This window comes from Lynx rufus, unplaced genomic scaffold, assembly GCF_022079265.1.
Source record: "Lynx rufus isolate CCGP_SWC_20201006 ecotype Redwood Valley unplaced genomic scaffold, mLynRuf1.p SCAF_16, whole genome shotgun sequence".
In the NCBI taxonomy this organism is placed as follows: domain Eukaryota; kingdom Metazoa; phylum Chordata; class Mammalia; order Carnivora; family Felidae; genus Lynx; species Lynx rufus.
The window spans coordinates 43,765,286-43,785,746 of record NW_025814830.1 but is presented as its reverse complement, the minus strand read 5'-3'; the positions used below and the strand labels follow the sequence as shown (position 1 = coordinate 43,785,746).

Sequence of the window (20,461 nt, the reverse complement as noted above, 5' to 3'; positions counted from 1 at the left end):
CTTTTCAATACCTTGCCTAACCAGAATATAAAATTAAGCAACTGAAAGAAAAAGAGAGTGTCTAAGTATCTTCTTTGACAATAAACTGAAAATATAAAAATAAAAATTTTATTCATCAACAAATATTAATTGAGCCCCTCTCTAGTCTTGGCACTTGCAAGTTCTAAACACCTTACAAATGTTAATTCATCTAATTCTCACAACTACAACAGGAGGCAGGTGCTATTCTAAGCCCCGTTTTACAAATGAGGAAGCCCAGACACAGAAAAGTTAAGGAACTTGCCAAAGGTCACACAGTGACTAAATGGCAAAGCCAAAACTTAGGCCAAGGCAGCCTATTCTAGGATCAGAATTTTACCCACCAGCCTACACTGCCTCAGAGCCACTAAAACATCCTGTCCTGTGTTGACGGTACTTAAGTGACAGTTAAAAAAATCAATAAAGCAAAAAAAATCACTAAGTTTTGTGACCAAAGTGACTCCCCCAACTCCTGGTTAATTAGGCCATTTGGTTTTCTGGACAATTATCAGATGGCAAAAGGAAGGCAGAGCCAACCTGCTCAAAAGCTCTGGCTGGCTTTTGTTCTATTGACATTTGTTGAGTGCCCTTGAGATGACAAGAACTGTGTTAGGCACTGGGGACAGGTAGCTAAGAGAGGCTGGTAGACAGATGACTGCCACCATGGAAGCCTGTAGAAGATTCAGAATGCATCCAGTGGAACAGAGGGGACTTTGGTGACACCTGAGTTGAAACGTGAAGGATTCCATTTGCCAAGTGCATGAGCAAAGGAAGGCTCTTCTCCCTACCTTGCAAACCTCCTGCCTTCTGGACCTGAGGCCGGGTGGATTCCTTCCCCTCTCTTTACAAAATTATTTTCAGTTCCCTAGAACATGACAGCAGCTCTAGTTCCCTATCTCTGCCAGAGCAAATATTGAGAAATGTCTGGCTCAGTGACTTCAGTGTTGCGCTCTATTGCGTGTGCCACAGGATGGATCTATTCCCTTGTCCCGACCTCGCAAATGAGAATCAGGTGGCCAAGGCTGAGAAAAGTCCTGGTAAACCAGAGTGGGGAATAACTAGGGGCTGTGGAGGAATGCAGAGAGTGAGGGAAGGACAGAAAAAGAGTGACCAGAGATTGATCCTGCAAAGTTTCCTGCACCCCCGGGCACGGGGAGTGCAGACATGGTGATATAATATCAGCTGACATCAGATCAATAATCAATAATTCATAACTAGAAGGCAGGTGAATGTCAACTGTTCTGGGATCTCCCAGGAACCCCTGTCTCCTTTCTTAAAAAATAAATAAAATGGGGGCGCCTGGGTGGCGCAGTCGGTTAAGCGTCCGACTTCAGCCAGGTCACGATCTCGCGGTCTGTGAGTTCGAGCCCCGCGTCGGGCTCTGGGCTGATGGCTCAGAGCCTGGAGCCTGTTTCCCATTCTGTGTCTCCCTCTCTCTCTGGCCCTCCCCCGTTCATGCTCTGTCTCTCTCTCTGTCCCAAAAATAAATAAACGTTGAAAAAAAAAATTTAAAAAAAAAAAAAAATAAATAAATAAATAAATAAAATAATAGTTATAAGCACACACATGAACATACATTAGTGTTTTCTTAAGAGATTTTATATATGGCCAATCTATCAAAGTGACAAATAAATTTGCTTACAAGTTACTGATTTTTACTGCTCTATTGATTTTTTTAAATTACCATTAAGTTCCCACTTAGATGTCAATGATCCCTGACATGAAAATTATTAACTGCAATGCTTATGTGTCTTGTGAATACTTGATTGATCTGTTCCTGGCTTGTGCTTTGGCCAAAGTGTGGACTCTGGGAAAGTGTATATATCTTGATTTCTTTTCATGTTTATGCATTTCTGAGGGCAGAAACTTGTTCAAACTTGTTTTATATAGTGTTATACAGTGTTAGTTCCATGCACAAGGGAGCCCTTAATTCAATTTAATTAAGAAGTGGATGCTTATTTCTAAGAAGGGATTAATATATGAGCACATTTACACATATCAATTTTTTAAAAAAAAATTAACGTTTTTTTTTTTTTGAGGCAGAGACAGAGTGTGAGCAGGGGAGGGGCAGAAAGAGAGAGAGAGGGACACACAGAATCCCAAACAGGCTCCAGGCTCTGAGCTGTCAGCACAGAGCCTGACACAGGGTTCAAACCCACGAACCGTGAGATCGTGACCGAGCCAAAGTTGGACGCTTAACCAACTGAGCCACCAAGACGCCACACCTACACATCTCAATTCTTAAAAATTCATAAAAGAAATATAATTTACAAGTGCCAAATAAATCAAACCAAAATATGCATGCTACCAAAAATGACAATTTGGGCAAACTCATATATTTTAGCTTGTCAATATTGAGTGACAGTTCTCACCTGGGGATATTGACTTGGGTCTGACGTAAGCAGGGTCAGAAGGAAATTCCAACAGAGTAGGAGAGCTTCAACCTCCAACTGTTCTTCTCCATGCATCTTTAAGTCATTTCTATCATGATTTTTCCCTCTCTTTAAAAAAATAGATTTTTTTTTCATGGTTGTGGTTTCCCTCTTGTGCAAAATATGGGAAGGTTCAAGTGTAAAGGTATATAAGAGAAAATAAAAATGGTAGCTAACACTTACCTAGAACTTATTATATGTCAGTCTGAATTCTAGGTGTTTTATATATATTAACTCATTTAATTCTTACAACAACCTTATGAGTTCAGTTCTGTTACTATACTCACTTTCAATGGCGGAAAACTTTTTCATTTCATTGAAATGAAATTGAAGGAAACGTAGGTCCAGAAAGATTAAGTATCTTGCTCAAGTTCACAGATCTATCAGGTGGTGGATCTGGATTCAAACCCAGGTAGTCTGGCTCCCAGATTAATCTAAACCACTAATCAATGACCAGAAAGGACTACTTCAAGAATATGCCAGTCACCTTTATCTTTATCATGAGTGACTTTGAACTGGATGCCTACTAAGTGGTACAATTAACTATGAAAACTTCTTTTAAAAAAATTTTTAATGTTTATTTTTATTTTTGACAGAGAGAGAGAGAGAGACAGAGCATGAATGGGGGAGGGGCAGAGACAGAGGGAGACACAGGATCCGAAGCAGGCTACAGGCTCTGAGCTGTCAGCACAGAGCTCGACGTGGGGCTCACAGATGGCAAGATCATGACCTGAGCCGAAGTTGGACGCTCAACCAACTGAGCCACCCAGGTGCCCCAACTATGAAAACTTCTTGAACACCACAACAAGACTACAGACTAAAAAGGAAAATTTTTGATGAAAATTCCAAAATATTGAAAACTTACTTTGGGGTGCTAGTTGGCTCAGTCAGTGGAGCGTGTGACTCTTGATCTCGGAGTTGTGAGTTCAAGGCCCATGCTGGGTAGAGATTACTTAAAAATAAAAATATTTTTTTTAAAAACTTACTTTAAGTTATCAGATGTGTTAGTGCATATGTCATGTGCATCTTGGTAACATGATAGTTAAGAATGGAGACTCCCGAAAGCCTCAGGATGATACAGATGATACACAAGCTATTTCTCCAGCTTTTTCCAAGCATCTAGTACTTACAACTGCCTCCTCCATATTTGATACCTCAGATATAACTTAAACTTAATGTGTATCTATTATCCAGACCAATCATCACTAATTGCTATAATGATCTCCAGTCTCAGTGGCTTAATACAATTAATGTTTATTTATCAATCACATAAAGTTCAAAGTAGGTGTTCATGGTTGGGATTTCTCATAGGAAGCTTTCTTTCAGGAGTGATTCCAGGATCCAGGCTCATTCCATCCTGTGGTTCTGACATTTTTCACCACATAGCCTCAATGATGCCCTGGTTTGGGGGAAATGGAGGTAGAGAAGATGGAGTGAATGTAGAAAAGGCAGAACCATTCTTAATGGTTTCAAACGGGAAGTGACACATATCATTTCCTTTTAAATTCTATTGGCAAGAGCGAATCTATTATACTGTCCCCTGAAACTTAGTTCTCCTTCAGGATTCACTTACTCAGTGGATAATATCCCCATTTAGGTTAGTTATCTATTATGCAAAACAAATTGCATCAGAAGTTAAAGGCTTAAAACAACAACAAAAAGTTATTTTCTCTCACAGTTTTTGCAGGTTAGGAATTCTACAGGTTAGGAATTCAGGAGGAGCTTAGTTTGGGGAGTATGCTCAGAGTCTCTCACAAAGTTTCAGTCAAGATGTATCTGGGACTACAGTCATCCACTCTGAAGGTGGTTCACTCACATGGCCGTTGACAGAAAGTTTCAATTTCTTGGGTGCTGGCTGAAGATGTGAGTCCTTTTCCAAGTAGACCTCTCCAGAGGGATGCTTGAGTGTCTCGACAATATGGCAGTTGGATTCTCCCAGAGTGAGTGAGTGGAGAGAACAGGGCAGAAGCCTGGTGTCTTTTTTGATCTAGCCTCAGAGGCCACCCTCTAGCATTTCTATGTTATCCTACCGGGTAGCTAGATTAGCCCTATTCAGTAGTTTTGTGCCTATTTCATTTTTCTTACAGTACTAATGTGAATGGTATTATGTTTTTTAATTTCAAATTTCACTTGTTCATTGATGATATATATATATATATATATGAAAGTGGTTGATTATTATATCATAACCTTGTATTCTGTGACCTTGCCATAATTGCTTATTTGTTCTAGGAGCTTTTTGGGTTGAGTTTTTCTGGATTTTCTACATAAATGATCATGTCATCTGTTAACAAAGACAGTTTTCCTTCTTTCTTCCAAATCTGTATACCTTTTATTTCCTTTCCTTGTCTTATTGCATTAGGTAGAATTCCAAGTATGATGTTTAAAAGCAGTGATGAGAGGAACATCCTTGCCTTGTTCCTACCCTTGTGAGAAAGCTTTTGAGTTCTCACCATTAAGTATGATATAAGCTGTACATTCTTTTATAGGTACTCTTCATCAAGTTGAGAAAGCTCCCCTCTTTTCCAGGTTTACTGAGAGGTTTTTATTTGTTTGTTTTGTTTTAAATGGTTATTTATATTGAGAGAGAGAGAGTTAGAGAATGTGCATGAGCAGGAGAGTGGCAGAGAGAATCCCAAGCAGGTTCTGTGCTGGCAGGGCAGAGCCCAAAGCAGGAGAGATTTAATGAACTGTGAGATCATGACCTGAGCTGAAATCAACAGTCAGAAATTTAATTAACTGAGACACCCAGGAGTCCCTACTGAGAGTTTCTATCATGAATAGATGCTCAAGTTTATCAAATGCTTTTTCTGTATCTATGGATATGATCATGTGCCTTCTCTTCATTAGTCAGTTGATGTGATAGATTAATTAATTTTCAAATGTTGAATCAGCCTTGTGTATCTTAGATAAATCCCATTTGGTCATGGTGTATAGTTCTTTTTATACATTATTATATTCAATTTGCTAATATTTTGTTGAGAATTTTTACATTTGTATTAATGAGAAACATTGGTGTGTAGTTTATCAGGTTTGGGTATTGGGGTAATGCTGGACTCACAGAATGAATTAGGAACTATACCTCTGGTTCTATCTTCTGAAAGAGATGAGAGAGAATTGATATACTTTTCTTCCTTAAATGTTTGGTAGAATTCACCAGTGAACCCATCTGGGCCTGGTACTTTCTGTTTTGGAAGGGTATATATTGTTGAGTTGATTTCTTTAGTGGCTAAAGGTCCATTCAGATTATCTATCTCTTGTTGTGTGAATTTTGGCAGGTTGTGTCTTTCAAGGAATTGGTCCATTTCACTTAGGTTATCAAATCTGTGAGCAGAGAGTTGTTCATAATATCCCTTTAACATCTTTTTAACATCCATGGAATCTGCAATGATATCCTCTCTTCAATTCCTATTAATAGTAATTTGGGTCATCTCTCTTACTTTCTTATCATGCCTAGAGTTAAATCATCTGATTTATCTTTTCAAAGAATCATCTTTCAGTTTTGTGATTTTCTCTATTGATTTCCTGTTTCATATTTCATTGATTTCTACTCTAATTTTTTAAAGGTTATTTATTTACTTTGAGAGAGAGAGAGAGAGAGAGAGAGAGAGAGAGAGAGAGAGAGAGAATGGGGGGGGGAGAGGCAGAGGGAGTGGGAGAGAGAGAATCCCACACTGGCAGCTTGGAGCCTGACACAGGGCTCGATCTCACCAACTGTGAGATCATGACCTGAACCAAAATCAAAAGTTGGATGCTTAACCAACTGAGCCACCCAGGTGCCCCTCGAATTTTTATTTCTTTTCTTCTGCTTGCTTTAGATTTGCTCTTCCATTTCTACTTTTCTAGAGTGGAAGCTTAGATCATTGATTTTTAGATCAGTCTATCTCAGTGAATGTTCCATGTAAGCATGAGAGGAATGTGCACTCTGCACACTGGATGAAGTAGTTTATAGATGTCCATTATATTCCTAATCTCTTTCTTTGTACATGAGCATAAATACAATCTGTGTGTGTGTGTGTGTGTGTGTGTGTACACAAACAATAGATATAATTTGTGTAAGGTCCCTTGAATATACAGATATAATTTCCATAGATATAATCTGATGGTATACTCTACACACCAAGTTTTTTATCACACATTTTCATATTTTACTTTACCCTGCACATTCATGACTTTAATAATTCAAACTATTGACATACTGGAATATGGAACATATCAGAAAACTTTACCTCTGCCTGAGCACTACCACTTTCCAAAATGAGGAAAAAGGAAGCTAGAATCACCAAAGAGACTCCAACCCCTATGGAGAACATTAATTTCCCAAGATTCAATGACATCTCAGTCATACTAGGGAGAGCATATTAGTTTACTAGGGCCGTGATACAAAGTACCAAAAACTACATGGCTTAAACAACAGAAATATATTGTCTCAGACTTCCAGAGGCCAGAAGTCTGAGATCAAGGTGTCCACAGGGTTGGAGGGAGGCCTGGGAGGGAGAATCTCTTCCATGAGTCTCCCCAGCTAAGGGTGGTTAACTGACAATCTTTGGCACTCCTTGACCCATAGAGGCATCCTCTTGCTCTCTGCCTTCATCTTAACACATCACTCTCCCTTTTAATAAGAACATGCATCATACTGGATTAGAGGCCCACTCTACTTCAGCAACTAATTACATCTGCAATGACCTTATTTCCAAATAACATCACATTCTGTGATACTGGTGAGTTAGGGCTTTAATATATGAATTTAGAGGGAACATAATTCAACCCAGAACAAGGAACAAACAGGAGTGTGGGTATGACAAAATGGAAGGGCATCCCAGAATTTGGATTCCAGTCTTAACGTGTCAACAATTTGTTGGTGACCTTGAACAAGCTGGGCAAACAAGGGAGATCCTATAAATGATACCATTTTTTGGTCTTGTTCTTGAAATAGTACTGGTGTGAGAAGACTGAAAACATAAAGTTTTATTTTTTAAATGTTTTATTTATTCATTTTGAGAGAGAGAGAGAGAGAGAGCAAACAGGGGAGGGGCAAAGACAGAGGGAGAGAAAGAATTGCAAGCAGGCTCCACACTGTCAGCACAGAGCCCGATGTGGGGCTTGAACTCACAAACTGAGATCATGACCTGTACCGAAATCAAGAGTAGGGCGCTTAACCGACTGAGCCCCCCACAGGCACCCCAAAACATAGAGGTTTAAATAAGATGTTGGATTTTAAGCAAGCCATCAACTCAAAAGAGAGACCTTTTGAGAGGAATGTGGTATGAAGAGGCCCAACACACAAGGGCAGGGTCCCTGGGACTGGTTTGCAACAAAAGCTGCCCTCACACACACAAGGTGCCACAGGACCACTGCCTTCGGGCCATGATCATTCCCAACTTTTCAGAGTTGCAACACCCAACATGTTACAGTTGTTTATTTGATTTTGTGACACTGCCCGTTATTCTCCACCTCCCCGCAGGTTCCCTCTCTGCCGGCCCCAGACAAAGGAACTGCCAAACATGGACTTACTTTTAAAAATTAATTAGGTCTTGCACATTTTATCATACCCAAGATAACTCTATCCCCTTTGTCAAGAATATCAACAAAACAGATGGCCACTGGGCACAGAAATGGCTGGAGGAGATAATACTTAGGACTACCCAAAAGACCATTTTTAGGAAATTATAAATTAGTATTTTTTTAACATTTTTATTTATTTTTGAGAGACAGAGTGTGAGCGGGGGAGGGGCAGAGACAGTGGGAGACACAGAATCTGAAGCAGGCTCCAGGCTCTGAGCTGTCAGCACAGAGCCTGACACAGGGCTCGAACCCACGAACTGTGAGATCATAATCCATGCCAAAGTCAGACACTTAACCAACTGAGCCACCCAGGCACCCCTTTAAATTAGTATTTTTTAATACTACCTTATACTTACACTATTTTGAAGCACTTTCACAATAGCCAGCATATAAATTTGGATGTCAAAGTTACTGGAAAAAATATATAAAACATTAACATATTTGGAATAAGGTAGCTATGGATTTATGGATGATTTTTTATGGGTGACTTCAATTTTTTCTCTACATTTTTCTTAATTTTCAAATATTTCGACTATAGTAAGTGCTGTTACTAATGCAAAATAATAGGGGCACCTGGGTGGCTCAGTTGGTTGAGCATCTGACTTCGGTTCAGGTTATGATCTAACGGCTTGTGGGTTTGGCTTGTGGGTTCATGCCCTATGTGGGGCTCTGTGCTGATAGCTCAGAGCCTGAAGCCTAGCTTCAGATTTTGTGTCTCCGTCTGTCTCTGCCCCTTCCCTGCTCATGCTCTGTCTCTCTCTCTCTCTTTCTCTCAAAAAATAAACATTAAAAAATTTTTTAAAATCTGAAATAATAATAATAATGACCTTAAAAGATGAAGTTTATTCCTCTAGTCAACACTTGTTTATTGAGCACTTACTACATGCCAGGCACTGTCACAGCAGTAAAAAAAACAGCTCCTGTGGAGCTTCCGTTTGGATAAGGAGTGATATTATTGGGCACAGATTGATTGTTCCTGTATGTAAAAGTTTACTTTGAGCAGATTTTTGGGGGTAGGTGATACAAGGGGAGAGATTGCAGCCCTCTGAGGGTAACATGTGCCCACAAAGAAGGAAATGATGCTGAATGGAGAAGTGTGAAGGCGGTGAGCAACACTCTTTGTCTGTGTCCAGATTTCACTGGCAGCTAGCTCTTGAAGTCAGAGCTCCACCCTCCCTGGTCCCAGGCTGCCTCTTGTACTCAACTGCCTCCCGGGGGACATTGTGAAACCTGAGTTGGGAATCACCCACACCTGGGTGGTGCTGGTCAAGGTGGCGCTAAGAACAGGACAGGGCATTCTGCTGACGTCAGTATGCAGAAAGCTAACAGGGCCCATACTTATTAGTTGATGCAGGTGCTGTTCCTTGGCAGGGCAGTGGATTTTCTCTGAGTCACCTTTGAAGGCAACACGCTGCACATTTGGTGAGATGAATAGGCTGAAGGAACTTGTTTTTGGTTATTGCACACATATTACTGATGTCCTAAGATGTAGAGAAATGCTAGTTTTTTTTTTTTTTCAACGTTTATTTATTTTTGGGACAGAGAGAGACAGAGCATGAACGGGGGAGGGGCAGAGAGAGAGGGAGACACAGAATCAGAAACAGGCTCCAGGCTCTGAGCCATCAGCCCAGAGCCTGACGCGGGGCTCGAACTCCCGGACCGCGAGATCGTGACCTGGCTGAAGTCGGACGCTCAACCGACTGCGCCACCCAGGCGCCCCGAGAAATGCTAGTTTTTGCTAGTGACTCGTGGACTTTTTCACTGAGCACTACAATGGAAACTGATGCTCAAAGGGCACTCCAAAATGCATGAAGCCCTATAGGGGCCCAGAATAGAGACAGATAATTACACAGGACTTTGATTTGCCATCACCATGTTTCAGACATGGACTATCAGAGTGGCCCTTTGAGAAAACAAAGTGGTAAGACACATCAAGACAAAAATATCCATATTCCCTGACCCCAGAAATCCCACCCCTGAGAATTTATCCTGAAAAAATAATTTATTTCTGCATTAGATGTGATACTGAAGCACTGAAAACATCCTAAGTGTCATTATTGGGGAACAGCTAAACAAAGTGTGATAACATCATTCATATAATGAGTATACATCATAGTAATTAGCATAATCACAATTGTAAAGATACATATTCCATCATAGGAAAGTGTTTGTACTAGCTTGTTAGGGCTGCTACAACAAAGTGCCACAAACCAGGTGGTTTACACAACAGAAATGTATTGTCTCACAGTTCTGGAAGCCAGAAGTCCAAGATCAAGGTGTTAGTAGGATTGGCTCCTTCTAAGGGCTGTGAGGGAAGAGTCTGCTCCAGGCCTCTCTCCTGGGCTTGTCAATGGCCATCCTCTCCCTGTCCCTTCACATTGTCTTCCCTCTATGCATGTCTATCTCTGTCTTCAAGTTTCCCCTTTTTATAAGGACACCAGTCATATTGGATTAGATACCCATCCTAATGACATCATTTAACTCGATTACCTCTATAAAGACAGTATCTCCAAATAAGGTCACAGTCTGAGGTACCAGAGGACTTCCATATATTCTTTTTTTTTTTTTGTCTTTTACAGAAAGACATAACAGTGTTTTATGACATAAGTATTTTACAAGATAACGTTAAAAGAAATAAAAACAGCAGCAAACTCTCATTTCGCACTTTCTACGTATCAGATAGTGTTATAAACACTTTTAAATGTGTTAACTCATTCAATCCTCACAGCACCCCATGAGGCATTAGTATCCCCATGTTGCCAATAAGGAAATTGAGGCATATCAAATTTAAGTTATTTTCTCAAGGTCATATAGCTAGTAAGTGGTGGAATCAGGCTTTGAACCCAGGAAATCTAGGCTTCACAGACCAAACATCTAACCTCCTCATCATACTGCAAAATTTCATGTGTTATGTTTACAACAGTATGAAAATATGCAAAATAAATTTTTTTTGCCAAGTTTTTTAATTTTTTTATTTTGAGAGAGAGAAAGAGAGAGAGAGAGAGAGAGAGAGAGAGAGAGATAGCATGAGCAGGGAAGGGGAAGAGTTGCGTGGGGTTGGGGGGGGGAGGACAGAGGATCTGAAGCGGACTCCAAGCTGACAGCAGTAAGCCCCATGCAGGGCTAAAACTCACAAACCGTGAGATCATGACCTGAGTCAAAGTCGGATGCTTAACTTGACTGAGCCACCCAGACACCCTTGCAGACAAAGTCTTAATAGAATATGCAAAAATGAAAGCAGTTTATAATTAGGAGAGGTTACTTTTTATGTTACATTCCTGGTTTTTAATGTTTTTAAGTTATTTATTTATATGGGGAGAGGGAACACAAGCAGGGGAAGGGCAGAGAGGGAGAGAGAGAATCCCAAGAAGGCTCTGTGCTGACAGCTGACGGTCAGTGCAGGACTCGACCTCACAAACCGTGAGATCATAACCTGAGCCGAAATCAAGAGTGAACGCTCAACCTACTAAGCCACCCAGGTGCCCCGATGTTACATTACTTTTACAATTAATACATTCACATGCACTCACAGACTTTTTCTAAAAATGATGCTTTGAAAACGTTTCCACAATCTGAGAAATATTTTAATGATACCATACATCAAAAGATGAGTAATAATAAACATTTGGGATCGCTGGCCTCCACGGAGGGCCCCAGTTATCCTTGCCTTCTGATAGTCACGCCCTAATATGGTCCTTTCACGTGCAGTAAGGGTTGACTTGCATGACTAATGATTCCATGGAAGAGGTGACAGTATGTGACTTCTAAGGCAAAAAAAAAAAAAAGAAGCAGGAGCGCCTGGGTGGCTCCAACGGTTAAGTGTCTGACTTCGTCTCAGGTCACCATCTCACAGTCAATGAGTTCAGGACCTGTGTTTGGCTCTGTGCTGACAGTGCAGAGCCTGGAGCCTGCTTCAGATTCTGTGTCTCCCTCTCTCTCTGCCCCTCCCTCGCTGACACTCTATGTCTCTTAAAAATGAATAAATATTTAAAAATTTAAAAATTAAAAATTAAAAAAAAAAAAGCATTCACTGCAGCTTCCATTTTGGTCTCTTTGATCTCTTGCTCTGGGAGAAGCCAGCCTTATGCCTTGATACCCAAGCAATCCTATGGACACCCCCTGTGAAGAGGAATCGAGGCCCCCTGAGAGTAGCTGCATTAACTTGTCCACCACGTGACTGGATGACCTTTGGAGCAGATCCTCTGGGCGCATTAAAGCCTAGATGACTACAGTCCTAACCAAACTCTTGGCTACAGCCTCATGGGAGACCCACTAATGACCCAGTCAAAGCACTCCTGAAACTGACCCACAGTACAGTAAAGAGAAGAATGTCCCCCTCCGAGATGTCCACAGTGTACTCCCCGAGATTTCCACAGCCTACTCCCCGGAAACCGAATATGTCACCTCACATGGCCAAAGCAACTTATCAGATATGATTAAGAATCCTATAGCAGGGAAATTATCCTGGATTATTTGGGTGGGTCTAGTCCCTGGAGACTGAACTCTGACCGGCCAGGGATCTAAACCTTTTGCAACCTTTCAAAATGATAGCTACTGTAAGAGGGGTAATTCTTCTTCTTCTTTTTTTTTTTTTTTTTTTAATTTTTTAAATGTTCTTATTTATTTTTGAGACAGAGACAGAGCATGAGCAGGGGAGGGGCAGAGAGAGAGGGAGACACAGAATCCAAAGCAGGCTCTAGGTTCTGAGCTGTCGGCACAGAGCCCGACATGGGGCTCAAACTCACGGACTGTGACATCATGACCTGAGCTGAAGTCGGACACTTAACCAACTGAGCCACCCAGGCACCCCTTTGTTTTTCTTTTTAAATTTTTTTTAATGTTTTTTGTAAGAGGGGTAATTCTTAATTATGCAAGTGAATGGCTTATACTGAGAGGAGTCCCCCCAGCTCTGAGGACTGAGCCTGCCCTTGATAATTTTTCTTTCCTCTACAGATATGTGGATGAGGTACAGAAATTATTTTTTGTTTTATTTTGTAGAGTATCAAAAATTATTCAACAGTTAGAAATGAGGCAAGAGATAACTGCATGTCTTCAATGCTATATGGAGTGCTGTGGAGCAGGCCCACACCAAAATTACTGATTCTCTAGGGGGTAGTGTGCTTTTGTTTGACGTATCACTTGTCTTGATTCACGGTCAGGTTCCTCTTTTGGATTGGTCAATTGCAAGTGCTTTTTGGAAAGTAAAGATTGAAGTGACTTCCTGTCTAATAGAAAGAAAACTTCAAAGCTTATAGCTTATGGTCCTTTAGGTAAGATGACCAACTGTTCCCATTTGCTTTGGGACTGAGGGACTTCCCAAGACAAATAACTTTTAGTGATAAAAGCAGGAGTGTCCTGGGCAAACTGGGGCTGTTGCTCATTCAACTCATCCAACCAGTAAGACAGTAGCCAGTTTGGGAGCTGACTTGACCATCTTCTTTTGGTGTGTTGTCTTGCATTGTCTAGAAATACTTTGGTCTCTCCCATAGGCCTTTGAACCAATTTTCTCATATTGCCATTCTGTCATTAGTAATAAACAATCTAAATAAATAAGTAAAGCTAAATAAATCATTGATACACACTTTATAATTGTGTAAGAGTCATTCTGTTTAACCATTTTAAATGAGCACTTTGATAAGAGAAGGGGTTTCTCTGGTGAGGAGAAGTGGAATGATACTCTGCCAGGAGACCAGGCCCTGGGGATTCTACTGGAGCAGCTGTTTCTGTTTTTCATCCCTTCATTGATCCCCTCTCTTTTGAGTCTATAGATATGCTTAAGTCCCTTCTTTCCAGAAACGTAGCCTCCCCTTCCTCCCCGCAATGGTCCTGCCTCCTACCATTCTCACTTAAGAGTGTAGTCTGACTCCTTCCTGGCAAGAAGGAATCATCATCCTCTCATGACTCAGTTAAGGTCACCTTTACAGTCCAAATACAAGTGACAGTTTCCAATCTTGGACTTATATTCTCTGTAATAAAAATTTATAGCTACCAACACCTGACAATCATTGGGTACCTGATGTTCTTTGAGTGTTTGTTTTCATTGAGCATTTGATATTCTATTCCCTGTGCTCTTGGCTACCTGGCCACTTAGAGATTACTACTTCCTGTTGATGGAACTAAATACTTCCTTGATATCAAGTCCACATCTTTGCCATCCCCAATGCCAACGCCTCAACTTGGGCCAGCTCTCCCTGCAAGCTCGACCCTGAGCTCAAGAGTTGGATGCTTAACAGACTGAGCCACTCAGGTGCCCCTGAGATGTTATTTCTGTCATTTTCCTGGTTAAAAGCCAGCCATCTCTGGTGGTTCTGCATGACCTGTAGTCATAAACCTAGCATGCATCCCAATAGACAAATACAGTTAACCCTTGAACAACATGAGTCTGAACTGCATGGGTCCACTTACATGCGGATAATTTTCAATAAATATAGTACATCACTGTAAATGTATTTTCTCTTCCTAGTGATTTTAATAGCATTTTTTCCCTCTAGCCTACTTTATTGTAAAAATATAATATGTAACATGTATAACATATAAAACATGCATTAGTTGACTGTTATGTTACCGTTAAGTTTTGGGGGAGTCAAAAGTTACACGCAGATTTTCGACTGCACAGGGGCTTGGTGCCCCTAATCCTTGTGTCATTCAAGGGCCAAATGTATTTATTTATAAATTACATCTGTGTACCATTGTATTCACATATTAGAAAATCAGGTACAGAAAAAGAAATTCATGGGGTACCTGGATGGCTTCATCGGTTAAGTGTCTGACTCTTGATTTCAGCTCAGGTCATGATCTCACAGTTGTGAGATCGAGCCCTGTGTGGGGCTCTGTGCTGACAGCGTGGAGCCTGCTTGGGATTCTCTCTCTCTCTCTTTTTCTCTCTCAAAATAAATAAATAAACTTAAAAATATATGTATCCCCTTAAAAAATAAATAAACGCAAAAAAAGAAAGAAAGAAACAGAAATTCCCAACAAGATAGCATTTACAAATTAAAGCACTAATATTTTTTCCCTCCCCACAGTGGAGGTTGTGTGCCCTTGCTTGGAGTCCACAGACCTGCGGCAGGAAGTCCATGTCCATATGGCTGACTTTCTTTTTTCCTTTTTCTTTTAAAAAAAAATTTTTTTTTTTAATGTTTTATTTATCTCTGAGTGTGAGAGTGTGAGCAGGGGAGAGACCGAGAGAGAGGGGAACAGAAGATCTGAAGCGGGCTCTGCACTGAGAGCAACAAGCCCAATGTGGGGCTCAACCCCACAAACTGTGAGACCATGACCCGAGCCAATGTCAGACGCTCAACCAACTGAGATACAGAGGCACCCCTGACTTTCAAGTCTAGTCATGATCTGGCCCCTACCCATTTCTGTCTCCTTTCCCTTCACATCCTCCCTTGCTCCCAGGGCTGGCTCAAGTAGAAGGATTTGAACTTGAAGCTCCCCAAACCTGCCTTTCCATTGGCTGCCCCCTTTGTTTAGAATGCTGTCCCCTGCTTTTGCTCCCCAACTCCCAAGCCCCTTTGTCTTATATATTCCTAAAAGCACTCTGTCCTCTGGGAAGCTGTTTTTTGGTTACTTCTGCCCCCTCTATACCCCGTGTACACCCATGTACATCTTTTTCTTTGCCCTGCCTCAAGGCTGTGAACTTTAAAAGACAGTCTCGTTCACTTAGGAGTCAACAGTGCCTGATAAACAATAACGGTGATGGTAAGAACAGTGAATACTTTTATAGTATTAACTCTGCCAACCACTGCTTCAAGTGTTTTACACATATTTACTTGATTTAATCCTAGGAGATGGGTACAATTATCCCTATTCTGCAAACACGAACATCTGGGCAAAGAGAAGTTGAGAAACTTCCTAAGGTCATTTATGTAGTATGCAAAGTTCAGGAAAGATTGAACTAAACTGAACTGTGTGCTTTTTCTATCACACCTCTGATGAGAGAAATAGTCACCCAGGCCAGTTGGGCAAGGAAATGCTCAGGCTGAGGAAAGGGGAGTATGGCGAGGACACCCCAGCCTGAGCCTGCGCTGCCCCCTGCTGGCCAGCTCTGCCCTTGCTGCAGGCTAAACAAGGTCAGAAGTCCTCTCTGTCACCAGAGCTAGAGCCTGGAGTCTGGGGACCAGCACAGGACATTCCAAAAGAGAGAGGGAGCCAGGAGATACAGGGAATATGCAGGAATTTCCTCTTGATCCACACACCTGAAGGACTGTTTCCCTCATAGGGATGGCTGAATGAAACCACTCAGAGTTAAGAACACAAGTGGGAAAGTCAACCCTCCACCCCCAAGTGCCATAGAACATATCCCAAACCAACAGAAATGTTTATTTTTTAACAAAAAATTTAGGTGAGGATTTGGATTATTCTCACATTAGGCTCTCCCTTCGGGTGGAAAATTGAATGCTAATTTATATTAACAGATTGGTTCTCAAATGGGGTGCTTTGTGGAACTATTAAAAACTGCAGATGCCCAGGCTTCATTCCAAGCATGCTAAGTCATAACCAGCAGTGTAGGGGCACCTGGGGGGCTCCGTCAGCTAAGCGTCTGACTCCTGATTTTGGCTCAGGTCAGATCTCACTGTTTGTGAATTTGAGCCCCAAGTTGGGCTCTGTGCTGACAGCGCGGAGTCTGCTTGGGATTTTCTCTCTCCCTCTCTCTCTCTTTGTCCCTCCCTTGCTCTCTCTCCCTCTCCCAATAAATAAATAAACATGAAAAAAAAAAAAAAAAAGAACCAGCAGTGTGTACTATTTTTCCTCAGAGCTAGCCTCCTGCTACATTTTCCCAAACTCGAAATCTCTAAGACCATTTAGCATCCCACTTTTCCAGTTTAAGTAAAGGCAATGCCTTTCTATTTGTGCTTCAGCAGAAAACGGTGTTATTTTACAACTCTAAAATGTAGATAATCAATAGCAATGAAAAAAAGTAAAGTTTTACCTTTGGACATACAAATTCTACCTTGTCTGGTAGAGGTTCAACTGATTTTCCTTTTGCTCTTTGCAAACAATTGGTTTTGCCTCCTTTGTACACCTGTTTCATGATTCCTGATCTATACTGGGTGTGTTCTTCAGATTTTCTTTTGAACCTGTGGTAACATCTGCCTGATTTCCCCCCATGACTACTGAGTTAAATAAAAGGTTTAGCATGTGTCCGTTTTATATCTGAATGAGAGTTGTGATCGTACCTTTTCAGGAAATTTCTCTTTAACACACCACTGGCGAGTACTTTCCTTTTCTATAGTCTCTGGCCATCTGCTACTGGAGCTCTTTGCTTTGGTTGAACATTCAACCTTCACAAGAGGGCTCCTGTCCTTGTAATCTTCTACTATATGCATAATGTCTGTCCACGAGTTCCTGGAAGAAGGTAAAAGAATCAAAAGATTTTATATTTATATTTTATTCACCAATATCTTGCAGGTGACAGTGGTTGTCAGCTGGGACTAACAGCCATAACACCCAAACGTGGCTTTTTCATGTAGCCTGAGATTCCTCACATTACTTGACTGGGTTCCAAGATAGAGCATTCTCAGAGACAGCCAGAAGGAAGCTGCACTGCCTTTTATGACAGGACTTAGAAGCCATTTCTTTTTTTTTTTTAATAATTTTTTTTAACGTTTATTTATTTTTTTGGGGGGACAGAGAGAGACAGAGCATGAACAGGGGAGGGGCAGAGAGAGAGGGAGACACAGAATCGGAAACAGGCTCCAGGCTCTGAGCCATCAGCCCAGAGCCTGACGCGGGGCTCGAACTCACGGACCGCGAGATCGTGACCTGGCTGAAGTCGGACGCTTAACCGACTGCGCCACCCAGGCGCCCCTAGAAGCCATTTCTATTCAGGGCCAGCTTCACAGAATGTGACCTGTGCAGTCACCCAGGGCTCCGTACTTAGAAGAGACCCACACTTGGTTTACCACTCTGTTGTCACCATCTTAAAATCCCCAATAATATTTAAACAAAGGGCCCCACATTTTTATTTTGCACTGGGCCCCACAAATTATGTAGCCAGCCCTGAATCTCTTTGTCCAGCAACCATAATGTCCTGCCCAGGCTCACAGGGTGGGGATTGAGACTCCCCATCTTGAGGGGGCAGTGCCAAAGTTTTGGAAGAGTATGTGGGGCTGGAAATACTGGTGTGGTCTTTTTTAGAAAAGGCAATCTGCCACAGACGGTTTGTGGAGAAGTTAAGGCACATAACCCGGAGATCGGAAAGACCTTCCTCCACGGCCTCCCACAAAGACATATCCGTGTCCTCCTTGTTCCACAAAGCATCCTAACGAGAATAAAAAGGCAAATGCATCTACCCACCTGTCTACTCAGCAAATCCTGACTGAGCACATAATGGGAAGCATTTGCAGATGACTCTTAGAGACCCTGCCCTTAGCAGACTTGGTGCTCGGAGTGATGGTGTCTGTGAAGGGAGAAGAGAAAGCAAAGGGTGAAGCACTATTTAAAAAGAGAAAACAGGGGCGCCTGGGTGGCTTGGTCGGTTAAGTGTCCGACTTCGGCTCAGGTCATGATCTCACAGTTGTGAGTTCGAGCCCTGCGTCGGGCTCTGTGCTGACAGCTCAGAGCCTGGAGCCTGTTTCGGATTCTGTGTCTCCCTCTCTCTCTGCCCCTCCCCTGTTCATACTCTGTCTCTCTCTGTCTCAAAAATAAATAAACGTTAAAAAAATTTTTTAAAAATCAAAATAAAAAAAATAAAAAGAGAAAACAAGCTTGGGGCCCCTGGGTGGCTCTGTAGGTTAAGCATCTGACTTCAGTTCAGGTCATGATCTCAAGGTTTGTAAGTTTGAGACCCGTATCAGGCTCTCTGATGTCAGCACAGAGCTTGCCTCAGATCTTCTGTCTCCTTCTCCTCTTGCCCCTCCCCAGCTCAATCTCCGCCCAACCCCCCCCCCCAAATAAATAAAAACATTTTTAGAAAGGGAGAGAGAAAACAAGCCCCAAATGGTTTGCCCCACATAGCAGCAAACCAGTAAGTAGCCGATCAAAGTAAAGATACATGGGAATGCAAGCTGGTGCAGCCACTCTGGAAAACAGTATGGAGGTTCCTCAGAAAGCTAAAAATAGAACTACCCTACGACCAAGCAATTGTACTACTAGGTATTTACCGAAGGGATAAGGTGTGCTGTTTCGAAGGGACACATGCACACCCAGGTTTATAGCAGCACTATCAACAATAGCCAAAGTATGGAAAGAGCCCAAATGTCCATCGATGGATGAATGGATAAAGAAGATGCGGTATATATGTACAATGGAGTATTACTCGGCAATCAAAAAGAATGAAATCTTGCCATCTGCAACTATGTGGGTGGAACTGGAGGGTATTATGCTAAGTGAAATTAGTCAGAGAAAGACAAAAATCATATGACTTCACTCATTTGAGGACTTTAAGAGACAAAACAGATGAACATAAGGGAAGGGAAACAAAAATAATATAAAAAAAGGAGAGGGACAAAACAGAAGAGACTCATGGAGAACAAACTGAGAGTTGCTGGAGGGGTTGTGGGAGGGGGGATGGGCTGAATGGGTAACAGGCACTAAGGAATCCACTCCTGAAATCACTGTTGCACTGTATGCTAATTTGGATGTAAATTTTAAAAAATAAAAAATAAAATTAAAAAAATTGTTTTTAGAAATGTATCATATGGTCATTGTAGAGATTTGGGAAATTAAAAAAAAAGAATTAAGAAGAAAATTAAAACAGCCATAATTCCACCATCTAGAATAAATGATTTTAATATGCCACAAAATATAATATAAACATGTTAGCAAAGTGAAGATTACAATGGATACATAACTGTTATTTATGCTTTTACTACTACTGTTTGAAAATTATTATACATGTGAGTAGGGTATAAAATAAAATGATGGAAAACAATTGGGAATTACAAAAAAAAAAAGTAAAGATACGAAACAAAACAAAAACAAGGGAAACAAAAAGGTGAGCTGGTGAGGTGGGTTGTTTATTCAAAAAGAGGGTTGCAGAACCCCAGAGGGAAGGTCTGAGAGGCAGCACTTTGCCACTTGAACCATCCTGTGTCTGCCCGTTCACCAGGCCTCCTGTATAGCCACAGTTGTGCCAGGCTCAGAACAGGGTATTGTTCAAATACATATCTGTGGAAGGCCCTAGGATTAGGTCCACAGGGCTCCTGTGGGCTGCTGTGTGGCAGGCAGGCCTGTGATCTCACCCTCCTGGGTTTCCTACTAACCTCACTCAGCACTTCTTAATCCTCTTAGTGTTGGCTCTAAATGTTAGATTTCCCAGGGACTCTGCCCAAGGCCTTCCTCTGCATTCTAACCCCTCTGTCCTCAGGTGAGTGCCTTTACTCCCACGGAGTGTCTCCACCCCACCCTCTCCCTGCTCCAGACTCATTCACCTATTCCTTCACAACTGAACACCTACACTTAGATGAATCACAGTCACCTCAAATTTCGCATGTCCAAAA

The 20,461-nt window shown here is 41.6% G+C and overlaps 1 protein-coding gene across 1 annotated transcript in view; it reads right to left on the bottom strand.

The window, feature by feature from the left end:
* Positions 1–17,347, bottom strand: part of TAT (tyrosine aminotransferase) — a 43,143-nt gene extending 25,796 nt beyond the window's left edge. The window contains exon 1 of the mRNA XM_047079345.1: positions 17,198–17,347. Within this exon, the coding sequence (XP_046935301.1) occupies positions 17,198–17,347 (150 nt within the window). The remainder of the gene's footprint in view (positions 1–17,197) is intronic.
* Positions 17,348–20,461: the final 3,114 nt, after the last annotated feature.